At 36.4% G+C, this 25,945-nt stretch overlaps 1 protein-coding gene across 1 annotated transcript in view; it reads left to right on the forward strand.

The window, feature by feature from the left end:
* Positions 1 to 25,428, forward strand: part of LOC103606804 (histone deacetylase 9-like) — a gene marked incomplete at its 5' end in the record, with an annotated part of 39,726 nt that extends 14,298 nt beyond the window's left edge. The window contains 5 exons of the mRNA XM_008591347.1: positions 2,521 to 2,643; positions 5,666 to 5,876; positions 6,527 to 6,744; positions 17,996 to 18,076; positions 24,543 to 25,428. Coding sequence (XP_008589569.1) covers positions 2,521 to 2,643; positions 5,666 to 5,876; positions 6,527 to 6,744; positions 17,996 to 18,076; positions 24,543 to 24,857 — 948 coding nt within the window. The remainder of the gene's footprint in view (positions 1 to 2,520; positions 2,644 to 5,665; positions 5,877 to 6,526; positions 6,745 to 17,995; positions 18,077 to 24,542) is intronic.
* Between the last annotated feature and the right edge of the window lie 517 nt (positions 25,429 to 25,945).

Here is a 25,945-nt window from a genome sequence, read left to right on the forward strand (position 1 = left end):
ATGCCCAGGTCAGCTGGCTCCTTTATTCCTTTCCATAGACCTTAGGAAGGATACAGAATTTCCCTTGCTTCCTCTGGAATTGTTCCCATGACTTGAAGATCCTCAATGTATATAAAGCCACCAGGGCTGTCCCTCATGCCCAGGTCAGCTGGCTCCTTTATTCCTTTCCATAGACCTTAGGACCTGAGTTTGTTTCCTCTTCTTCTCTAATGCTGCAGCCGTTCTCCTTACTTCTTTATTGTTGCCCGTCCTCCAACAGTGGCTGCTCAGTGGTGTGTACTTTCTGCAGCAGCGCCTGACAACAAATCATATAGCCTTGGTCAGGTTAAAAGCTTCATTGCTGATCCCACGGGGAAGCAGAATTGGGGAATTCTCTCAGTTTTGTCATCTGTAGCATGAGCATAATGGTAGTTTGAGAGAATGTAGAAGAATAGGTGAGCCTTCAGATACTCCCTGGCACAAGGCTTGGCACATGGTAGAAGCTGAAAATCAATGTACCATATGAAATATGTCACAGGAAATGGAGCCACTCAATTTTTACATGCAACTGCAGGGGTCTGCAGTCCCAGAGTAAGAATATCCCCAAATCCCTTCACTTTAGTCAAAGCTGGTGTGAACAGCCAGTGTCCTGCTGCCCCTATTACATGTGAGAAAAAAAATCTATTTCTCATTTTAGTGTAAGTCTGCTTCCTGTGATGAGGTGGGAGTGTGTTACAGAAATTCTCTCTGGGAGACAAAGATAACCTCCTTTGTGAGGTCTGTGCTGTTATTCCCATAGTCCGTGTGAAATCTCAGTGCTGTTAGAAACAGATTCAAAGAATATTATACATTATTTAAAGTGCGTATTTTTCCACAATTTATTTTCTCTTTCATGAATACAAATAAGTGAATGAAATAGCTTTTTATTTTAAATTACTATTTCCTGCTACTAAGCTAGCCTCAAGTATTTTTACTTACTTATATGTTCTATTTGTTCTTGTTCAGGTATATATTCTACACTTAGCATTTGTGTTAGAAGTATATTTATGTAAGGAAAATTGTAGCTTGCCTTTTTATTTAGAGCGAATATGCAACTATTGCTGATAGCGCCTAAAAAAATTGGCAATTTCACAGATTGTAATTTAAAAATCTTTTTCAACCATCTTTATGCTATGGCATTTTAGACAACTTTAATTTTGTAGAAGGTTGCATATAAAGTCAATGCAATGTTCATGGTTTCAATATAACTCTTGATTTTCATGCACAAATATCTGACTTGTTCTCTCAAGAAGAAACAAACTCTGAGTTAGCTTGGAATTCCAAGTTGCAATGAGAAAACTCCACATTTAACCTTTTGCTCTTATTCTGTTAGGGCTAGGACTCATCTCCAAACAAACGTATGATTGAAATGATGTTTTGGAATAACATCCTGTGTTTTGGTGGCGCATCACTCTTCAGTGACATTCAGAGGTTGCATTGTATTAGCACATGATATTTTCCCCAGTTAATTGATATCCCAGGTTTGTCCGGGGGAAAATCTACAGCTCCCCCAAACATGCTTGACAAGTTATTATATTTACTTTAGTCAAAGCCCGTGTGTGCAATATCCCTCTTGGAGGTGGTCTATTATTGGAGTCCCATATGCTTTTTGTTTGGGAAGAAAGCAGTCACTGTGTCATACTGTTACATGGAGTATTCTTTTTCAGGGATGTTGTTCCCTTGGGGACCATATCAGGCCAGAGTTCCTTAGTCTAATAAGACCTTTGTAACTCTTATTGTATAAATGTTCTGGGAGGGAAGCAAGAGTTAAACAGAAAATGTAATTCAAGCAACCATATTAGGCCACATGTGGGAAAACATGACTCTTAGTATTAGATTTTAAAAAGGTATTTGTTGTAAAAAGCACTGTGATGCCAAAATGTTCAGGATACCACAGTGTAAATGAAGGCTATTGTGGTGCAGGGAACTCATAACGTTTGAACATTTTCTTTGGTTTCTGAATATGAATGATCTAAAAAAACACCCCAGAGTTGTCTATAAATAGATTTTTATATTAAAAAAGATATGATTACTACGTAAGCCTTATGTAGTGATATTCAATCTAAGGTTTTCTTATATGAGTTTCCCACCAGTAAAATGGCATTGAATTCACATGAAGATAATGACTATGGCGGCATCATATATGTATTTTTTTCACTCAGTAATACAAAAAAGTATATATATATTCATCAAGATTGCTAAATTTGATTGTTGTACTTTACCAGTAGACGACAAACATTCTGATCATATTCCATAAAACCAGAATTTTATAAATTAATTTTGCAAAATTAACATAGAAGCCCTTTCTTCAGGTTTTATAACTATGATGAAGAAGAATTTTATTGAATTTTTGCATTATAAGTCTTGGATACAGAAGTCATAAAATAAATACCTGAATATTTTTCTTAATTAAGATAATATAAAACCTATTTTCTGATATGTGAATATTTTCCTGTAAAATTTGTGATATTGTGATACTTTGAGACTTTTTTTTTTAAACAGCAAATGGTTTCACAGCAACGCATTCTAATTCATGAAGATTCCATGAACCTGCTAAGTCTTTATACCTCTCCTTCTTTGCCCAACATTACCTTAGGACTTCCAGCAGTGACATCCCAGCTCAATGTAAGTCATTGCACAGCGTCATCCTAAACCAGCCCTAGTGATATTTTCATAGTTTGATTTTAAATCATAGAATTATACTGGTTTACGTAGTCATATATAAAAATAATAACTAACATTTATATGATGGTTTATAGCTTTAAAAAATACACTATCTAAGTATTTTATTTTAGTAGCTCCACACAACCATCCCATGAAACAGAGATTACAGTCCACAGTTTTACAGTAGAAGAAGCAGAGACTTGGAGAGTTTAAAAACCTAAGTAAGATTAAGAGACCTAGATCACAACCCAGGCCAGTGCTGAGAGATATCACTTCTAAGGCACAGCAGCATATGTTTATAGAATTTATTTTGTGAATGACTTTATTTGGAGAATTTAAGTTGCTGACACTGTGGTATTGAAGAGTACATATCTGGAAAAACTCTCCAAGAACAATATTAAACTATTACCAGGAGACTCAAAGGTAATCAATTAGTTTAAAAGTCCTGACAACTGAAATAGGATCGTTTAGAGATAATTGTCCTACTAGGAAAAGATAGCAACAATTATTTTATGCACATTCCCTAAAATTTTATAAATTTTAGTTGTAAAATATTTGTGAGCCTTATGCAGAATAATTCCTCTCTGAAATGTTAGTAAATTAAGTTGTACATATACAGAGGTTGTGTGATATGTTAGGTTTAAAGAGAAATTTGTTCCAACCTTTGTCCCTAATTTTGCCAGTCTTTAGCATCAAGACTTCCACTGAGTCTAGCGTGTCAGATTCACATGTATGTTTAATGCATATCGTAAAATCAGTCTACGAGATATTTTATTATCTGGTATTTTTTAAGAGTGTAATGTTATCTTATGTGATACTGTGATCTTACATCAGCAAGGAGAAAGCACAATTTGGATATTGTTTTATATCTGGAGATTGACAAAGAAAGACTTGAAAATCCTGAATTCGGTTGCACCCTTCAAATTCCACAGGAAGCATTGGTAAATAATTGATTCTAGCAAAAAGAAAAAAGGAATTAAGAACAAAACCAAAAATAAATGTTAATGGGTAATAAATTCAGTCTTCACTTATTAAAAATTATTTTTCTCCTATTCCTATTTTTTTCTGTCTCTGCTGATAAGTAAATACTAACCCCAAAACTTCTGGGACACATGGACAGGCATTTTATTTCCATTACTTTTTGCATGTTCTAAGTTATTCCTTACTAACTCACACATGCACCCCTTTTAATGTGGTCAGGGAAAATTTTTTCCCAAAGGACCAAGAGCTAAAGCCAGACCATTTAATGTTTCAATGGTAATACAATTTGGTACCATTGGATGAATAAACCAATGTGGTTTGGATTAAAGTTTCATTTTTCTTTGCTTCCATTTTGGTGTGGATGAGGCCATCACAATTAATTTTTCAAGCTGAGCATGGCTTTGGAAAGAGATCTCTAATATTCCATTTCCCCTCTGAATAGTGGGAAAGTTTAAGAAAAAGAGACCAGGACAAGGAATCACTTCTAGATTAAACATTGCATTGACTTGCTCTGTGACTCAGACAAACCATTTACCTCTTTGTCCTTCAATTTCTCCATCACTGAAAATTGCTTTGCTTCCCTGACGCACAGCAATTTTGAAAGATGAAACATGAGTTTTGAAAAGAAACATGCCACATAATTTTGAGGCTGCTTTTATAATACCAAAATGACCACCATTCATTAAATTCTTTGAAAAGTATAATTCATTATTGCTATTGATGATATAATTATTATTGCCTTATTACTGCATTATCATACATTTCAAGTTCTTAATGACAATTTTACTTAATATCTGATTTCACTTATAGTTTACTTTATTATACAAAAGTATCTGAAGTGTCATTTTCAATATTTAGAGACTTGGGGATCTGTTATGAATTAATATAAAAATACATGTTTAAATCAAATTCTTGCATATTTTATACCTCCTTTTATTGAGTTACTTTAAGAATTTCATTTAAAAAATTAAATATTGGAAACAGCTCCGTGAACTTATTAGAGGTCATGTTGAGAAAAGGTTAATTGTTTCTTTTGTTTGAAACTCCAAAATTGCAAATCATTTTATCTCTAGCTTCTTAATCCCTATGATATAGTTTTGTTTTTGTTTTTTTTTGTCTTTTTGTCTTTTTTCGTGACCGGCAATGGATCACAACCCTCAGTGTCGCGCCCGCACCGGACCGGGACCGGCAACGGGATCGCAACCCTCGGCGTTGCCCCCGCTCCTCGCTCAGCCAGTGAGCAGCCGGTCTGCATGTGGGATCCAAGCCCGCGGCGGGAGTGCTGCCGCGCTTCCCAAGCGGCGCACTGTAGCAGTGCGCCACCGGGCCGGCCCTATGGTTTTTAGTTTAATTATTTTAGTGAATTTTACGTTTCCAATATACCTTTTACTTAAGCAGTGTATTTTAAAATATTTTAGAAATAAACTTCTCACTTATTAAGCCTGAAATTAGCATCATTTTTTTGTTTGTTTTTTTAACTGACACATAAAAATTATATATATTTATGGAATACAACATGATACTTTGATATATGTATACATTGTGGAATGGCTAAATCAAGTTATTTAACATATGCATTACCTCACGTACTTGTCATTTTTTTGTGTTAAGAACACTTAAAATCTACTCTCTGAGCAATGTTCAAGCATACGATATATTGCTGCTAACTCTAGTTACCAGGTTATACAATAGACCTCTTGAACTTATTCTTGTCTAACTGCAATTTTGTATCTAGCATCATCTTTAATATTTTTTTAAAAAACCGTTTTAGTTGTAGTGCAATGATACCCAATATAAATTCTCTCCAGTACTTCAACCTTATATTTATTTCTCCTTTGTTAATTTAAAAGACATTCCATTATCCATTTTCCCGACTCAGCCACTAAGTGAGATGGGTTTTTGTTTTGGGAAATTATGGCATAAGAAACTCATCTAATGATGGAGAGACCTTATGACCACATGGGTGAAAGAGGATTAACATCTGTTTTATTTCTTGACACAGGCTTCAAATACACTGAAAGAAAAGCAGAAGTGTGAGACCCAGACACTCAGGCAAGGTGTTCCTCTGCCTGGGCAGTATGGGGGCAGCTTCCCAGCGTCTTCAAGCCATCCCCATGTCACGTTAGAGGGAAAGCCCAACAGCAGCCACCAAGCTCTCCTGCAGCATTTATTACTGAAAGAACAAATGCGACAGCAAAAACTTCTTGTGGCTGGTAATTAATAATGGCACCATTTACGGGTCATTTTAGGACTTTTATTGTAGCAGTAATCCACTGTAATGTCTCTTTAACTCAAGACCTTAATAAAGATTTATAGTGCTGTACCAGGGTCTCCCTGACACCTGGTACTGTGACAAAGGCTACTATCCTTATTTATTCCTCCAGATTCGTGATGGGGAGAGTGGGGGGAGGTGGTGTGGGAGAAACTTACCTGATTTTACCTTTATGTGTACCAGCTTGAACTCCTGGTGGGTCATATGGTCAGATGCATACCTGTCCAATGCTTTGGCATTTCTATCTTCCTGAACCCAACCTGGCTTTCTTTTGATGTTTGCATGGTTATCACTACTTTTCATATAATTTATCCCATATATTTATTTTCTTTGGTTTCTTGCTTTTTCTTAAAATTATACGCGTGTGTGTGCGCGCACGCGGGTGTGTGTCCTTGTATATATACTTGGTACTTTAAAAAGTTTATGGAAATATCCATAGTACTTGCGCGTGTGTGTGTCCTTGTATATATACTTGGTACTTTAAAAAGTTTATGGAAATATCCATAGTACTTTTCAATTCTGTTCTTCCATGAACTTCTTGAAGTATGTTGGGGCACATGCACGCACACACTCACATGTATTTTTTTTCAGGTGGAGTGCCATTACATCCTCAGTCTCCCTTGGCGACAAAAGAGAGAATTTCACCTGGCATTAGAGGTACCCACAAATTGCCCCGTCACAGACCCCTGAATCGAACCCAGTCTGCACCTCTGCCTCAGAGCACATTGGCTCAGCTGGTCATCCAGCAGCAACACCAGCAGTTCTTGGAGAAGCAGAAGCAATACCAGCAGCAGATCCACATGAACAAAGTAAGCCTCCAAGCCATGTCAGAGTATCAAAACCCCCGGTTTGGAAATTGGGGATCTCTTCACTGATATGGGCATATAAGGGGAGAATATTGGTATCAGTCACAGCAAAAAGATTACCATCCAAGCCATGCTACCTGGGCTCAAGGACACCATCACATTATCAGTGTATTCACCATCAATACATGCATGGATGTTTATAGCAAAATTGAGTTTATACATTAGCAAGGTCATTTGACTGAGTACCTGTTTTAATACATAAGCACGTACAGACAAATGTGCATGGAGCCCTGGTTTTTGGTGTAATAAAGGCTTGAGGCAGAATTGAATGTGGGGGTTTGACATGTCAAAAAGTTTATACAGGTGATGACAGGTAGGACAAGGTAGCCAATAAGGTATTTCTCAGCAACTTGTGCACATCTATGTTACATTTATTTTTTAGTATACCCCACTTCATTCCAAAAAGCGTTTGAAGCAGTTTCTCAGAAATTTGTGATAATTTCTTTTCTGGCAGCCCTATTGTGGCAGAAATGGACAGTGGATGTCTGTATCATACCACTTTGTTAGGACCTCTCCTGCTGAGGCAACCGCAAAGAAACAGGGATTGCAGTATAATGGTATCAGACAGGCCAGCAAAGCATTTTCTATGAATTCATAAGCAAAATGATACTAAGGAACCTGGTCTGTACAGTTTTGCCAGTACTCTCTGCTGTGGTAAGCTTACAAAAGCTGAATTTTCTCATTCCTGTAAAATTTCTGGAAAATATTAAGATCCTGAGTATTCAGATTCTCTTCCCTCACCTTTTTACTATATCACCTAGAAGTATATTATGGAGGTGTAAAATGTATTACGTTGAGAAATGATACTCTGTTTACTGATAAATGGGTAGCTAGATCTTGGCTTCATGCCAAATACCTTATTGTATTGTGTTGTAAAACAAAACAAAATAAACCCTCATGGGCAAAGGTCTAATCATCTTTCTGTTGGCAGTAAGAGAAGGGGCATTATTGCAACTGTTGCTGGAGTTTTTCCCTACTTTTTGGCTTCCATCTCACCAAGGGCAGAGCCATGAATGGTGCATGGGCTGAAGACCACATTACTGAACAGAAATTCTTCCAGGCTAGCCCTTTGCTGCTCTCAAGAATGATTCATTATGTGTAGGATTAGGGTGTTGAGGGATGGGGGTGGCTGGCAGTGGCAATTGTCTCTTCAACCTTCTTTCACTAGACATTGCAGATTCTTACTATATCATCAGATTAATGCCTATTTTACTGCTACAGAATTTCTCTAAATTTATCAAATTATTTCGTATAAAACTATTTTGTAGCAAATCAATCATGTTGGGAGAGAACCAACTTCCTTCTTTGCCTAATGGCATGATGCTCATTGACTTGATGTGCCTCTGCATGTTTGTTGTATTATGGTAGAGTTAGGTTTGTTTATTTGCTTTGTGGTCTCTCAGCACAACTTAAAATTACTAGGTGTTCATGAAAAATTGTCCAGCGTCCAGTGTGAGAAATTTATGTGGGAGGGAAGATTAGGAATCCAACATTTGGCTTCATACTATTTTGATATGTAATTAGGTTGGTTTATAAAATTAGTATTGGATTATAGATATAGTTTCCTGCCACTGTTGGTTCTATTTCTTAGAAATATGTGGATACGTATATTTAGCTGTGGGCAAATTAGGTAAATTGATCCCTTTGAAATTGTGGTCTACAAATGATTTCTATGAATACCTTTAAGATATTTTGGAATACAGCTTTTTATGGCCTAGAGTTGCGACTGTTTCAGATTCAGATGGTATGCTAATATCAGAATCTTTCTCTTTTATTACCACACTAGAGATTTTGACAGGCAGATGCTAACCCCAGTCACATGGATAAAACTAAGATGAAAAGCAAGTATTTGCATTTTAGCAACGAGAAAAGCAAATCTTATCAGAGACCTTTTCACATGTGGAGCTGATTCCTTGGAATCTGTTAAGAATTCTTCCCAAAATTAGAAACAAACCTATACTTTTAGGTACATGTTTGTACAGTGGTTTGATTATTAAATCTTGTCTTAATTACGCAAAATGAAGACCAGAAAACTTCAAAGTACAAAGCTGATCTTTGTATGTTAACCCCTCTCAGTTTGGGTGTTTAGATTACTCAAGCAGGTCGCCAGTTGGCTTTTCTCCAAGTATGTATTCCATATGTTTAATCAAGTTGGCATACACACTGGGTAATCTCCAGATTTTGAAAATATTTTACCTGCCCTCAATTGTCTGAGGGAACAGAGAAGAATCTTATTTAAGAAAATATTGAACCTATGTCCTATTCTGAAGTATTCACATTAGAACCATTGATAAGTGAATAGCTACTGTTCACCCTTCTCCGTGAGGTGATGGGAATGTTTATTTCACACTGGATAATGGCCGCAACTTAGATGCCAACAGCTGACACATTTATGCATAATGTATTTATGTGTATTCTATCTAACCACTTAGAATACCCATTAGTAAGTAATAACCACAGAAAATTTATGTTATTTTTTCCCCTTTACCATGTACAAACCTTTATTAAATCCATTCAAACTAGAGCCAACTAGGTGACATCATGAAAACATAGTCCTTACTCTTGAGATGCTTATTATAGTAGGGTTATTTTTTCCCCTTTACCATGTACAAACCTTTATTAAATCCATTCAAACTGGAGCCAACTAGGTGACATCATGAAAACATAGTCCTTACTCTTGAGATGCTTATTATAGTAGGACATAGAGGCCCCTAAAAACATATAGGTATGCAAATGACATATTTTAAAAAGTCTTTTCCTTTTATTCCGTTAACTTTTTCTACGGTTCTTTTTCAAGGAATTTAGGGAAGCAAGAAATGGAGGAGGAACAAACAAAAAATTAGTAGGTTTGTCTCTAAACCTACAGCAGATTAAATATAATTGGTCTTCCTGCTATGAAATTTGTAATGATACGTTTGAAAGAATTAGAAACAATCATATACTTTTAGTAGCAAAGTTGGTACGATGATTGACTTATTAAATTTTGACTGATTTTTTTTGTGTGTGTGTGTGTGTGTGTGACTGGAAAGGGGATCGCAACCCTTGGCTTGGTGCCAAGTGAGCGCACCGCACCGGCCATCGCTATATAGGATCCGAACCCGCTGCAGAGTGTCCTGCTGCACTCCCAGCACCGCACTCTCCCGAGTGTGCCACAGGGTCGGCCCTTAAATTTTGAAGAACTTATATTTTGCTATTTTAATGTATTTCTAAAAGCGGCCATTTATGTTCAGTATAACTATACAATGTAAACATTATTAATCATATCAAATAATTTACCTACCTATTATTGCCTTGTACTTAAATGACATTTACATGGGACATTTGTGTGTCCTAAGGTTATTTGCCTTTTACAATTATGGTGTAAGCACTGAAGGGCGTAGAAGAAATATCCCTGGAATGGGTTTATATAGTATTTTTATTGTTATATCTGCCAGTAAATAACAAGGAAAGTTAGAAAGGAGAGTGCTGGGCTAGAGAGGAAACCCTGTCAGAATGATTAATCTCTGCTCATGAAAATATTCTATTTTAACTGAAGTGTTTTGAGAAGTTTAATCATGGCTTATAACATTTGTTCTTTTGTTTTTTTGAGATGCTTAAAAAGTTCAGAAATGCATTAAACAATTTCTGTTGCAACTATGTGGTACGTTTGTGTGATGATGACTTACATTTTTGTAAGCCTTTTCAAAAACTCAAGAGTTTCTTTATACTAGCATCAAAAGAAGTCTGTTGCTTTTGCCAGTATATTTTGTTTTTCTTGTTGGAGGAGGAAAAAAAAGCATTTCTAAAATTGAATCTTCCCCAAAGTCCAAAAGAGCAAACAAAAAATAATAGTATATTGGTAATTTTCTTCTAAGCCCATTTCAAGTTGAAAGAGTACCACAGGTTTTTGGGGTTTTTTTTGTCTTTTTCTTCTGGCAAAATAAAACTGTGATTGATGAAAACAAAACACATCACAGTTACTTGGACATATTGATGACTTTAGAGGAGTCTTCTAACCACTGCCTGAAAAATACAAGGGCAAATGTCTAGTCACACCACTCTGAATGAGATACAGAAATTTCCAAACATATCTTCAAGCATTTTTGCTGTGAGATAATTTGACATAGATCTTGCCCCAGACCCATCCCCATGACAACATTATTCTGTGAATTATTTCTCTGTTATAGTGTTGATAGAACAGCATTGATTCATACCTAACAATTTGTATTTTAATTAAATTTTAATACCCCTTCTAATATCTATGTTTTTTGTATTCATTTCAACAAATCTATACAAGCAGAAATTTTAAGAAAATTGTTTAGTATGTATTGGACTGAATATTAATCTGTGCATGTATCCCATTCAACAAATCATTATTGACTTCTTATTTGTGCAGACACTGTTACAGGCACTAAGAAAACAACATTTAGTGTCTTCATGGAGCTAATAATATGGGCAAAGGGGGCAAGAAATATTCAAGTAAACAGTAATACAATGTGTTAAGTATTAGGATAGGGAACATGAGGAAAGAAATTGAAATCTTTGAGGAATAAGACTTGAGACTTATTTAGTTACCTTTCTTGGTTATCTTGTCCTTATTATATTTCTTTTCATCTTTCCTATTTCTCTTCCTTCCTTCCTTCTCTGTGATAAATATCTTGTGCATTCCTAAGACTGGATATCAGCCAGCACTTTAGCAAAAAAACACATAAATAATGAGATCTTATATATATCAAGGTTCAGTCTAGATGTAAGTATTTATTATATATTTATTACTATGACACTTAGGCATTTTGACATGAGTACTATTTTATCATAATAAAAATATATCTAAGACAAGACCAGTAAATGGGAGGCCAAGCAGATGTCCTGTGTTGCCCTTACTAAAACAGGTAGATGTTATGTTCTGATAAGCAAAGCACGAGTATAATTACACTCAAATGCTGGACTGAGCAAGTGGGAAGCTTTCATTAGTTTTTGGAAGACAATTTGGCCTTTTATTTAAGTAGTATCTGTTTTGTTCCTTTTTTGATATAATTTTCTAACATAAATGTTTCATATTCTCCATAGCCCCGCATGATTCATACCCATTCCCTGTCCCCAACTATCCATCTGCAGCAACCCAGGAGGGTATGTTCTTTCATGCCTGTGGTCACATACAAACATAGCATATATGCTTGTGTGTGTGTGTGTGTGTGTTTCTTTGTAAAGTGTCCCTGAAGGCAGTTCTAACAGAACTATTTTGTTCACTATTGATAAGAGCGTGTATTTGCCAAGGAGATTAATTTGAAGAACAACAATTCTTGAGGTGTGTATATTCTAAAAAGTTTACATTTTTTGAAGTCACTCTTAATGTTCTCAGACAACAAGCAAGTTTTTCATATTAGTTTTATTCTAATAAATATAATTCTATCGGTGGTTTACTTGTGGGCAAACTAAAATTTTAAGTATAATTAGATAAGGACCATGAACCAATATTGCTTGTTTGCTGCAACTGTTTCTACTAGTGTACCTATTCCTCCTTTGCTTTTATGTACTGTGCATCTTCCCAGCACCTTCTCCATAGGTACCTTGAAGGTAGGGCCATTTAAATAATACAAGCACCTTTTTATATGTAGGCTCTACTATGAGCTGGACTCTATACCAGCATTCTTATGAATATTATCCTTTCAACCTTAACAACTCACTTTTTTTTTTATTTCAAGAAAGTTAGTTTTACAGGGCTTAAGTAGATTGAACAAGGTGACAGGGCTAGCAGTTGACAGAGCTGGAATTCCGACATAGCTTATGTGACACAAAAGCCTATTTTTAACCACTTGTGCTTATGATTTCAGTTTTGTTTTACCAAGCATGAGACAAGCTTTTTCTAATTTTACCTTTGCCCAAAAGTAGAGAACTCACAATTAAAAACAAGGCAAATAAATATAAAATGGAATGTTATGTTATTTTTGTGTGTGTGTGTTGTTTTAGATTTGCCAGGGTGAAGAAATCTTCTTTTCCCTACTTCCCAACTTCTCATGCATTGCTATCCGTGCAGATACTCACTTGGCAGGCTTTGCACATGGACCCAACAGTGGGACATTCAGATGTCCTGTGGGATTATTTGTAAGTCTTTCCAAATGGTGCAGTGTGAATGCAGTTTAGAGCCAACTACAGCTAGGCCGCATTTTGTTCCTTTCTCCCATGTTACATTGCCATTTTTTTTAGATTGGACAAACCTTCTCACAGGAGTTCTTAGCAAGCCTGAAGCTGGGCTTCTACTTACTTCATCAGGTTCAACTGAAATGTGAATGTTGGCGTCTCTTCTATGGGTGGTGGGAAAATGCCTTGTTTTAAGTTTTGAAAAATGGATGAGTAGAAACATGAACTGGGCTTTCATTTAGGAAAGGAGGCATTACTGTTGTCAGGGTTAATTTCTCTCCATCCATTTGACAGTTTGTTTCCATGCAGAGTCTTTTAATCACCAATTTAAGATTACATTTTGCCCATTAGATGGATAGTATGTCCAAAAACTTTAGCTAGCAATGAAAGGCACTCTTAATTTTATAACAGTAAAAAGCCTCGTAGATTATTTATCTATCTGTAGAGGTTTATAAAAGCATCTTTGACTTTACCCTTAAATAGATGCTGTTTCGACATGATTAGCCCAATGTAAATAGATCCTTGTAGGCATGTAGTGGGCTTCACAAAATTCACTTATGCTACAGTACTAGCTTACATCATCACAGAGAATTCATATAGAAGTTTTTCACTATATAATTACAAGCTGATGGTTTATAATATACAGAAAATGGCTTGTTGTTTTATTATTAGATGTGATGAAATCCTGTGTTTGGAAAAGAAACTAAATGACCATTTCAGGGGATTAATGTGTAGCATTCATAAACATTCCCAGTGCTGCTTTCATAACTTGAAGACTAAGGGAAGGGACCTTGACCTTTCCTTTTCACTCTGCACTGTTAATCTAGTCAGAGGCGCTTTTACTGAATGAGAAAAACAATAGTTGGACATGACTATGAGGTAAGAAAATAGGAGAAAGAAGAATATCTGGGGAATTAAACCATGTGAGTAGTTTGACTGATGTTGTTTCCAGGCACTTCAAAGGGAGAGGGAAGCTAAATAATTTGGTTGTTTCCCAACCTTGACAAATAGTTTTATTTGACAGGATGAAATAATTAAGCCTTGCTAAGGAATTTTTAATATAGCTAAGTGATTTGTGGACATAAAAATCACCAATGTATAGCAGTCTCTTTGCTATGGATTTTGGTAGTTTGTAAGTTCCTGATTGTAGTTCCTTTTTTCCTGTACCTTTTGGCTCTTTCTCTAAACACTTACAAAATCTGAGGAATTATAATGACCCCGAAATGCCATCTGGCCTAGAGAATTCCTCTTACTTCAGACAGAACTGCATCCAGAGCTGTTCTCCCATCTCCTAAATTTACTGCTACTCTCTTGTTATTACCTTGGTTGAATCGACCAGCAGTGAAAACACTTCTACAAAGAAATTTATTGGCATGGGATAATCAATGATATTTCACAGAGATTATCTATTAACAACCACCATACTGCATACTAGAAATGAAAATAAAGCTGGCATGTTTTTTCCTTTGAGTGGCTCATAGACCTGCAAACAGGTAATTATAATCAAAGATGGTTCAACATAATGCATAGCCCATATCAATTGCAAAGTCTAGATTTCTTGATAGCCTTTCCAGGAGAAATTTTTGAGGTCTTGCACAGTTATTTGTTTTGAAACTTTAATAAAGGTATTCAAACTTTTTGTCCAATAACTCTCTAATTCACAAAGTTTAGAGGTTTATAGTAAGCATTACAATAGAGGATGGATCTGAAAGTGCTTTGTAAACATGGTAAGTGCTACTGAAATCTAAAACAGTATATATATTCTTATATAGCATTATAGTTCTATTTTCCGTATTCTGTCAATAAATATGGTTGTCTGGAAGTGCTGGAATATTTCAAAAAAAACACATTTCCCACTTGTGTCAATATTGCATCAAGGTACTTTGTCAGAAACCAAACCATCAAATTTTGTTCCAGCTCTCATGTGTCTCTGTATTCATTGTGAAGCAGACCTTATTTTCTCTTTGGAAAGTATTATAGTTAATGATTGCATGTTTTATTGAAGTATAATTTACACAAAGTAAAATTTATTCCTTTTGCTCTACTATTCAATGAGTTTTGATAAATACCTATTGTCATGCGATTACTACAACCAAGACATAGATCAGTTCCCCCAGCTTCCAAAATTCCTGCCACTTTGTAGTCAATTTCTACCCCTATCCCCAGCCCCTGGCAAGGTGGTTGAATTTTTGACCAAGGAAGGAACATAAAACAAATCACAAGAATGGGGGACGGTGCCTTTTAAGAGCATGCAAACATCAGCCCTTAGTGGTCTAAACCATAAAATGTTCAAGCAAGAAGGGACACAAGGGATATTTTCAGAGATTATAAGCAGGCAGTCTATGGACAGGACCCATTCCATGGGACTGCTGTCTTTGGTCTAACTGGTATGTTAAAAAGCATTTGAGTTATTGGTGAATCTTTAAAAATAGAAAGATTTCAAGTAAAAATCTGGATTTCTTGCATTCTCTGAAAAATTGAAAAGTCTGACAACACTGAGCCCACATTTCCATGTGATAATTATCATCTGAGTTTACTCTTGGTCACCCGTTTGGGATGGGGCTTGCACTGCTCTGCAGTTTACCAAAACAAGGGATTGGATTAGTGGGGAGAAAGGGAGACGTTTATGAGTCAAATGATTAGAGGATCATTGGTTTTGAGATCTTAACTATTTTGAGACCCACTGGATACCACCAAAGATTAGCAAAGATGCCTTTCCTCATTGTGCCTCTATTTTTCTACCTTTAAAGTGGAAGGAGGAAAACTTTGAGAGAACAATACTCTCAACTGAAGATCAGAAAGGAGATTATCAGGGAAAAAACAATCTGTTATGTACAATAAAAGGACATAAATTGACACAGTTTTGGAAGAGAAGGAAAAACAGCTCATTTGTATTCTAGTTTAGAAAATCCCCTAGAAATTCTCGTTACACTCTCCTGCTGAGGATTGTGTGTTCTGAAAGTTCAGTCTTCCTGTGTCCACATTCTCCTATGGTCTTCTAAAGCTGCCAGAGTGATCATTTACAAATGCGAATCAGATTATGTCATGGTCTTGCTTAAAACTCTCCAGGTGCTTCTTCTTGTTTGTAGGATAAATTCCAAACACCTTTATGTGGCCTGCAAGGCTGTCATATTCTGGCTCTTGCCCCTGCCCCTGCCCTCATCTCCTACTTCTTTCCCTTACTCTCTGAGCTTCAGCCATGCTGGCCTCCTCTCATGTCTTGGGGAATCTCATCCCATCTCCAGGAGTTGTGCCAGCCACAGTCCTGGATGAATCAACCTCATTATTCAATCTTGTCATCAGGGTCTACCTCAGCTCAAACTTCACTTCTTCAGAAGGGCCTTTGTTGCCCATCCAAAGTAACGTAGACACAAACACTCACCCCTGCCCCCTTCATTCCCTATCACATCAAGTTCTACTCTTCTGGAGCTTATTTTCTGTCTCCCTCACTCAGTGCTGGGATCTTGCTTCACTGACCATTCTCTTCCCAGGGCCTGGCATATAGTAAGCTCTGAATAAAAAATTGTTGAAAGAGTGAAAGTGATGGGCAACTGTCTTGAACTAGCTGAAAGAAAGAAATTTTTTTAGTCTCCTTTCTAGAAGGAAACACTTATGTAAATTATTGAAATATTAGTAAGTTTTGAGAGCCAGAGGAACGCAGGCATTGTTTTGGACAATCATATCATTTGTTCTTTATTTTTTTAATTGAAACATAATTGATGGACAATCATTTAGAGTTAAAAAGAGAAAGAAGTATTTATTAAAAATTCACTTGGTCCTTAGATTAAAGATTCATTTTATACTTCTTCAATATTGGTAAGAAAGGATGTTTTTCAGTTTAGACTTTTAATTTATGTGAGTACTAAACCAATATTTAGAAAGTCTTTCTTTTCTTGTTATTTAATTTTGATTTTTCTGATTATTATTTCCCTACAATGCACAGAAGTGAAGTGACATGGAGTATTTTGGCTTGAGACTGGAGTTCTTCTCTAAGTAGACCTCTCCAATTGAAAGCCCTCCAAGCTCTGCGTGTTGTTTTTGAGAACAGTTGGTGCATACCTAATCTTTTTGTGAATTGAGACAGAATTTTATCATTCTTTTTAAATTTAGTTTCCTTGGAGGTTAAGAGAAAAGTTTTATTTTCCAAAGGAAGAATATTTATTTAAAAGAAAAATAAAAACTTGTGCTATTGCCATACCTCGAGTAGAATCTGAGGCAAAATAAGAAAGTGATGAGTTGTATTGAAGGTCATCTTTCATAGTTCAATAACCACATTCAAACTGTTGTACATACTGGTTTGCTGCTGACAGTGTCAGAAAATCAGATTTCTATCAGAAATGGACTTATTCTTTATACAGTCCTGTTCTTAGTTGATATTTCACATCTAAAGATATTTGTGGGGAAATGAAGCATTTCTGTGGGAAAAATTAAAATGATAGAATTTAGGGACATTTTATTTAAAAGCACATATGCTTATGTTGACTTGTAGACTTGCATCAAGCAATGTAAGTTACGCAGAGATGAACTTAATGTTATAATGTGTAAAAATTAGTGACAGCTTCTAAACATTAGTTAATAAATTTTACATTATTAGACAACAATATATGATGTTTAACATGGAATTTAAAACACTCTAATTATGGATTTGCTATAATTACGACTCTAGCAGGGACTGATAAAAATTGAAGGGTTTAGTTATAATATTTGAAGGCATTAGAAATTTGGGTACATTTCCATGCTATCGGGCCTACAGAATATCTGTGTATAAGTGTATGTGTGTTACAAGCAAGAATGGTCATAGACTGCTGATAGCATTCTCAGTGTTCGGCACAATTGCTGCACAGGAGCATGGAGAATCCAGACACACTGACAGATGAGGACGAGCATGGATAAAAGAAAAAGGAGAAGCTTTGCAGCCGCCTCATCTTCATTTCAGCTGGGTTCTGCACCCGGGTAACTCACCTGGTGTCATACAAATGGCACACGGTGTGTTTTACAGATGGGGCCTCAGCAGAGATTCACATAGGCTTGCACATTGATCTGTCACACAGATGTTTCGTCTTCTGTTTTCCAGCCAGCAAGGCAACAGCTCGACTTTGCTGGGGGATCACCTCCAGATGTTCAACCAAAGAGAGACACTGCCACCCCACTGAGAGTAAGCAGACATCTCCTCACTACATCTGGAGCCACTCGATGGAAGTACAAATTAGAACAGGGTTGGCCCATATCATGTTTGTAATGGTCATATTTGTAATTGAAAAACATGCAGAAAACAACATAATCCGAATATTTACTTTCCTAGTAAATAGTCAAAAACTTACTAATAGCACCAAGTAATTTTTTATTTTAAGAATATGAAATAAGTCAAACCTGGCAGGCAGAATTTCTCTGTGACTTTTGTTTGTAGATTTTCTCTGCTGATGGTAATTGCTAACTTTTCCGCTCTGGCACATTTGATTGTTTAAACAAAAAACAGCTTTAGTCAAATAACTATGCATTTATATTTTGCAAAATTGGCTCCAGGACATCCCCTTTATCTCTTTTGTATTTTGTGAATCTTCACCAAGAGTACATTCTATTCCAAAGAAGATGAAAAAGTGGTAGTAATTGTCACATAGACATTGACTTTGTTTCATAACATAGGAGGAAAAGTGTCAAAGCATTGTTTCTAAGCATTAATTAAGCTTTCAAATATGTGCGAAGCTCCAACCAGGTGTTGTGCAATGTATTAGGTATTGGGACAGAAAAGGATGAAAAACATCAAGCCCATGTCCTCATGAAGTTTATATTATACTGGGTGAGATAAACAACTACTATTGTAGACAGAGATAGCAATATAATGCCAGACAGTAATAAGGGATATAAAGAAAATATATTAATGAGATAGTAATAGAGGTAAAATCTGAAAAGAAGGAGCCAGTCAGGCATATAAGGATTTGAGGGAGTGAGGTGAGCACAGCATATATACGAAGGCCCTGTGGGAGAACAGGCATGTTCATGGTCATGGGACAGCCAGAGGATAGTGTAACTGGAGCTCATGAACAAGACAGGATGAGATGCTAAGTGAGGCCGGGGGGTGGGGTGGCAGGTCATAGGAAGACTGAGGACCCTGTTAAGAGCTTTTCATTTATTATAACCATAATGGGAGGACTTTAAGTTGAGAACTGATGTTACCTAAATTATATTTTGAAAAGAATTATTAGAGCTACAGTAAGAGAATGAACTGTTGAGGACCAAGAAGGCAAGCAGTAGGCTATTTGGCCCAAACTGTTGAGAACCAAAAAGCCCAAATGGTGGTAGGATATTTTGGTAGTTCAGGAGAAAATGATGGTATTTAGGGCTACCATGGTAGCGGTAGAAATGGAGAAATGTGTAAGATAAAGGCTATACTTTGGGGGTTGAATTGCTAGGGGCTTGCTAATAGATTGAATGGAGAATGTAAGTGAGACAGAAACAAGGATAGATCCTAAATTTTTGGCTTGTGCAATTGGGTAATGCAGTTCACTCAAATGAGAAAGATTTGGTGGGATGGGGTTAAAGGTTATTTTTTGAGCTATTTAACGTTAGTGATACATACCTATTAGATATTCTAGATCTAAGCAAAGAAGTTAAGTTAATACAAGTTTGGAGCTCAGGGGAGAGATTGTAATTGTGTATATTAATTCAGTTTTCATCAAAATATAGCCATTTAAAAGAATGGAGAGTGAGAGGGTATAAAAAGTTCTAGGTTTCTGCTCTTTAAAAAAAATCACAAATTCATGCTTTGCAATCTGGGAGATGACTTGGCTTCTGGGCATGAGATTCTTTCTTTAAAAAAGGAGGGTTTTAAGAATGATATTAGAAAATTTTCAACTCCAACATCTTATATCTATATGATTTCCACTTATAAGTTACTGTTTTATGTCAAGAAACGTTTCTTTTACAAACCATTAAGGAATTCTTTTCTTGGAAAAAGGTCATTTTGTCATTTGGCCTTCTTGCCAAGTGATCACAACATTATTCATTCTGGCTCTTTTCTCCCTCGTGTGTCCTTTAGTGTCTCAAAAGTGTAGATGAAGCCAAAGGAACTGACTAGAACAAATGGCATTGCTTTTGTATTGCACACTGAAAATTGTTATGTGCAGCGTCATATATATGTATCCATGTCAGTAAGGTTGTAAATACTGATCAAATTTGATTCATGGACTAAATGATGTGATTTCTGGATACTTCAGTGACCTCAGAAATACATTAGCAGGTTAGATTTCAGAAGGTTTTCTGTTAAATGTGCACATATATTCTATGAAAACTCAGGGTTTTGTTAGTATTAGAGATTTTCTTTGACTTACTTGCTGTCGATAGGAAATTATGTTCTAGTAAATTAACACTTAGACAGTTTGTCTGGTCTTTGCCACTAATATCAATTGCTTTTAAACATGTTATAATTTTTTTCTTGTTTTCCTTTCTAAAATGCTTCACCTTCACTGACACCTATTAATATATTATTTAAATGTCCACTGAATTTGGCATCCATGTAGTCTTTATTGACCTTAGCAAGAGAGATTTTGGTCAAATGGTGTGGATGAAAACCCAGTTGACATGGATTCTAAAGAAAATGGGAAAAGAGAAATGAAGAGAGTGAAGACAGATAACTCAAGGAGTTGCATATGAAGGGAGGTATATAATAGTGGTGGGGGGTCAGGAGGTCAAGGGAAGTTTTATTTAAGATGGATGGTATTTCTGAAAGTGTACAAATGAGAATACTTTAGCAGAGAGGGGAAACATGATGGAGGGCAAAGTGGAGAACTGTAGGAGTGGCTGGGATCCAGGGCAAAAGCTGAGGGCTTGACTGAGATAGGAGTGCAGACATTTGCTTCCTCGTAACAGCAGGAAGGGTGGACGGGACAGCATTGTAAGAGTGTGGCAGCAGGATACTAAATTTCTCCTTTGAAATAAGAAGCAAAGGTATCAGCAGGGAGTGAGGAAACGATGGGGATGTTAGAAGTTTGAGGAGAGAGGAGGTAGTATGAAATAGTGTTTGAAAGACTGAGAGTGAATTAACTAGAGAAATGAGCAGATTGCCAGGCAGCACCGAGGGCCCATTGCAGGGTACGGTCTTGAATTTAAAGAGAAATACTCAGCATGAGTATTTATTTGTTCATTGTTTCCTAGCTCATTAAGCTGGTTGACGTTGGCAGAGATTTAGATTCTAACCAAGGTTAGAAATCTAACGTGTCCAGTAAAACCACATTGAAAAAGGCAGGAGAGCTGAAGGTTGGAGGACTGACTAGAATTGGGGAATGGCTGGATCAGAATATTCTGAGAATGAGCCAGGAGAAAGGGAGGATGTTTGAAACTGAGATTAGGGGAGTATACGGTTATTGGTAACGATGAGGTCTAGGGTAAGATCATGATATTGGGAGCTGAGACAGAGTTCAAGACCATTGGAGGTTAAGGGGTCAAGACACTAAAAGGTCATTTCGAGCCAGGAATAGGAAGGAGAAGAACAGCAACAGAAAAGTGTTTTTACTTAGCTGGATTGGGAGCTGAGACAGAGTTCAAGACCATTGGAGGTTAAGGGGTCAAGACACTAAAAGGCCATTTCGAGCCAGGAATAGGAAGGAGAAGAACAGCAACAGAAAAGTGTTTTTACTTAGCTGGTGCTGTTTGTAGCTTCCTCTTGGTTATTGAGGACTCCCTGTAATATCAGACATCCAGAAGCTGGCCAAGGTTCAGAGTCACCCCCCCCCAGTAAGCAGGGACTTCTGACATGGCATTTCCTGGACACTGGCCATGTGCTGTCTTGCTCACCTTTTATCAGTTGCCCTCAGTTTATACTCTATGGCCACATATCCCATATCATTTTTTCTGTTGTCCCCAAGAAGCTCTTACTGGCAGGATCTTTGAACACGTCTCTTGGGTGTCCACTTGACTCACAAGTGTCCTCTTTGTCCACCAGCTCTTATGAGCAAGCTCCCATTAACTTTTCCAACTATGCTACGGTAGTGAGATGGAGAGTTTCTACACTTCAGCGAGCATTTGTCCCGAAGATAAAGTGTTAGCAATCTTCTTGTGTATAGTTTCTCTGAGGGGCTCTTGCAGCCTCCTTTACTTAGTTAATAAAATCTTTTCTCAGATAGATCCCTCCTCCCCACAAGATCCTCTAAGTGCTCTTACATGTAGTCTGATGTGAGGGGTGGAGGTAAAGGTTGCAGGAATGACTGATGATCTCTCTTCCTGAATAATGAGTGGCGTGTGTCACATAATGTCTTTATTCCTGGTGTTCCAGCCCAAGCTGGGACTTTTCCTTTAAAATATTGCTTAGTTTGTGTGGTGTTGCCTGTTCTTTCTCTAACAGCCAGTTAAATGGGAGTCTACAACTGTGTAGTCAAATTTCAGGACTACTGTGTAGTCTCTTTTCTCCAGAATCTCAACAGTGTGCAAAGTATTATATATTTAAGACAGGAAGAACTGATTAGTCTTCAGAATTGAGGGAAAAATCCTGCAGATGATTTCCTAAAAAGTACTTGAGGACATTTAAATCATGATGTTCTCCTTATGCTGACTTCCCAGCACCAATACATGTTAGATTATAAGCATAAAGGAAATTAATATTTAAATTTTCTTTCTTTCCTTTGTATATGTTCTCTCAGTTTGATCACATGTAACTTAGGTTTGGTGATATTTAGTTCTTACATATGGTTTATCCTGAGTTATATTTTATTCCTCTAAATTCTTACTCTCCACCCAAATATATTGTAAACTGTGTCATTCTATCCAACATCATCTTTCAGCATTTTCCTCTGGTCCTCAAACCCCACTAGCCTTTCATTTGCTCAGATTATTCCTCTAAATTCTTACTCTCCACCCAAATATATTGTAAACTGTGTCGTTCTATCCATCATCATCTTTCAGCATTTTCCTCTGGTCCTCAAACCCCACTAGCCTTTCATTTGCTCAGATTCACTGAGCTCCTTTTCCAGTAGTTCCCACACACTTTGTCTTCTGCCAGAAATGCTCCCCATCCTTATTTCCACCCCCACCTTCCATTTTTCACACCCATGTAGATAACCCCTCTTCGTCCTTCACACTTCCTGTCTCAGTGTAAACCTAGTACTTCCCCGGTGAAACTCCCTTATCAATCCCTATTCCTGCTCCTATGCCAAGCAGTATGTGCTCTTATAATACCCTGTGTTTTGTCCTTTAAAGCATTTATCCTCCTTGAAAATAAGAATAAATTTATCTATTTGATACCTTTCTAACACACTAAACTATAATAAGCTCCATGAGGGCAAAGCAATGGCTATTTTCCCAATGCTTAGGATGGTGTCTTGAACATAGTTGGCATTCAGTAAATATTTGTTGAACAAATGAATGAAAACTTCAAATAAATCTACCTACAGTGAAATTAATGGGCTTCATTAGCATGTTCAGGGCTATTTGGGGCTTCATGGACTAGAGGAAAATCTATAAGCCTTTAAGAGGTTAAGGTGCCCTCCAAAGTTTGAATACTTATGTATTCAAACTTTAAAACATATTTAGTTTTAAAAACCTAGTTAGGTGTGAGTGGGAGATAAACTTTAATTTTATATAGAAAAATATGTATTCATGATTTTAGTTGTGGTATTGTGAGTGTGCTGCTTGTTGGGATAATTGGCATGTTGCTTATGTAGGCACTGACTTAGCAGAAAACTGACAAACTCTGGAAAACACAGTTCAGGATCTACAGATGACAAGTCAATAGGGCCATTGTGAAATAAAACAAAAGGCTTATGTGAGATGAAATCATTTTGAGACTTTTTCTCTTTTTATTGAGTTTTTACACAATGGTATTTTGCTGTTATTTAGGTTAGGTATGTTGGCAATTATCTTTTTTAATCATTAAGCAGTTAACTCATATGCTTATGAAAGATTAAATATGATTTAATTTTTAAAATAAGGTGTCTAAAATAATACTTTTCAAATTAGAAGATAATTCCTTGTTTCCTATTACTTAATTTGCACTTGGGTCTCTCCATAAAACGTTTTAATATTGTCAAAATTTTTAAAAATCCTGCATCTTTTTAAAATACAGAATTTCAAAAAGAATATTTCTGTGTTTTACACATATATGTAAGAAGTTGCTTTATCATTTGACTGTAGTTTGACCGTATAGATACGGGAAAATTAGATCTATAAGGACTCAACATTTGTGGTTCTGGCTTTCAGAGCAGTTTACATTTGTTGGGAAATGCAATTGAGGAAGTTTTTCATTATCCCTTTTCCTCTTTTGGGAAAATTGACTCAAGTAAAACTTGTCCTTGTGAAAGTTTCATGGTTTCCTTGGACAAAGGTTACCTTTTTTCCCACCCTTTTCTAAGTGTGGTAAAGAGCAATCCATTAAAAACAAAACAAAACAACAACAAAAAAATACAGACCTCGTTTTCCACCTGCCACAGCAATACCATGTGGAAATGACGGGGCTGCTTCAGATTTAATTATACTGAGGAAGCTTGTTGCATACAAGTTCATTCTGAAATGGATGTTCAGTGAGTAGAAGTCAGAGTGTACTGAAGTAGAGTTATTAGAAATCAAAGTCTAATTTGCTTCTTTGTTACCGTCAAGAGCTATTGAATTTTGAATTCCTGAACACTCTCTTCTAGCTGCTTTCGAAATCTATTGAACAACTGAAGCAACCAGGCAGCCACCTTGAGGAAGCAGAGGAAGAGCTTCAGGGGGACCAGGCGATGCAGGAAGACAGATCGCCCTCTAGTGGCAACAGCACTAGGAGCGACAGCAGTGCTTGTGTGGATGACACACTGGGACAAGTTGGGGCTGTGAAGGTCAAGGAGGAGCCAGTGGACAGTGATGAAGATGCTCAGATCCAGGAAATGGAATCTGGGGAGCAGGCTGCTTTTATGCAACAGGTAATAGGCAAAGATTTAGCTCCAGGATTTGTAATTAAAGTCATTATCTGAACATGAAATGCATTACAAGTTTTGGTTGATGGATATTATTTCCTATCAGTTTATATCTCTGGATGATTGATTTTAGTGTTTAAGGATTCTGACTAAAACAGATATATGTATATATCTATATAGAGATCTCTCTATACACTGGTCTCTATTTAGATATCAAGGTTTCATTGAAACTGAACTGGTAAGGAAATACGTGTTTCATTAAAATTATTCTACACAGTACCCAAATACTTAAAAGGCTTAAAATTCATCCCAAAGCCTGCTACACCAATTACTTTTAAGGAAAACGTACTCACTGTTATTTTTAGTTTATCTGTTGAGATCGGTGACTGATGGACATAGTCTCCCAGCCTGATCAATGAAGCATTCTATTAGTTTTTGATTTTTTTGAACATGTAGAATTCGATTTTCACATTACTGTACATAATGTATCATACTACAGTCTTGAACACTGTTAAAGGTAGTCTGCCCCTTCCTTTCTCTATCTTTTTTGTTAAGTAGAAATGTTCTGGTTACCATGCCAGTAGTCCTAGGTTATTTTGTAGATTGCAATTGAAAATACTACAAATACAGGTGGTTTTAAATATATATATATATATATGCAAATTGCAATACTATTTTAAATATTACATTATGTCTCACATAGCACTGCTCATTTTACTTTTATCTTGTGTAATTTGGTGAAATTGTCTATTGAAAAAGTATCAGAAGAAGCAGATGCGAATGTCAGTGAGAAGTAATGTGCAGCACTGTGGTCCAATCAGATACTATATTGTATCTACAATTGCAGAAAACACAGTTACAGTATGATTATCTGATATCGTCAAAATCAGCTTTAAAGGAAGGTGTATCCTATTTTATAATCATCATCACTAGAATCTCTTAAGTATAATTCCATAATGACTTGGCATATCCCATACCATTTTGGCAAATAAAAAATTAGGAAAGTCAGGTTTAAGAAAATAATTTACTTGTACATAATGCACCTTCAGAAGGACTATGTCCTTTGATGCTATAAAATATAAACAACTTTAAAGGCAACAGAAGACAATGTTTATTTAAGTCAGTTCTTTGTCAGATCCCCGCTG

Source organism: Galeopterus variegatus, unplaced genomic scaffold (assembly GCF_000696425.1).
Source record: "Galeopterus variegatus unplaced genomic scaffold, G_variegatus-3.0.2 Scaffold6854, whole genome shotgun sequence".
Classification (NCBI taxonomy): Eukaryota; Metazoa; Chordata; class Mammalia; order Dermoptera; family Cynocephalidae; genus Galeopterus; species Galeopterus variegatus.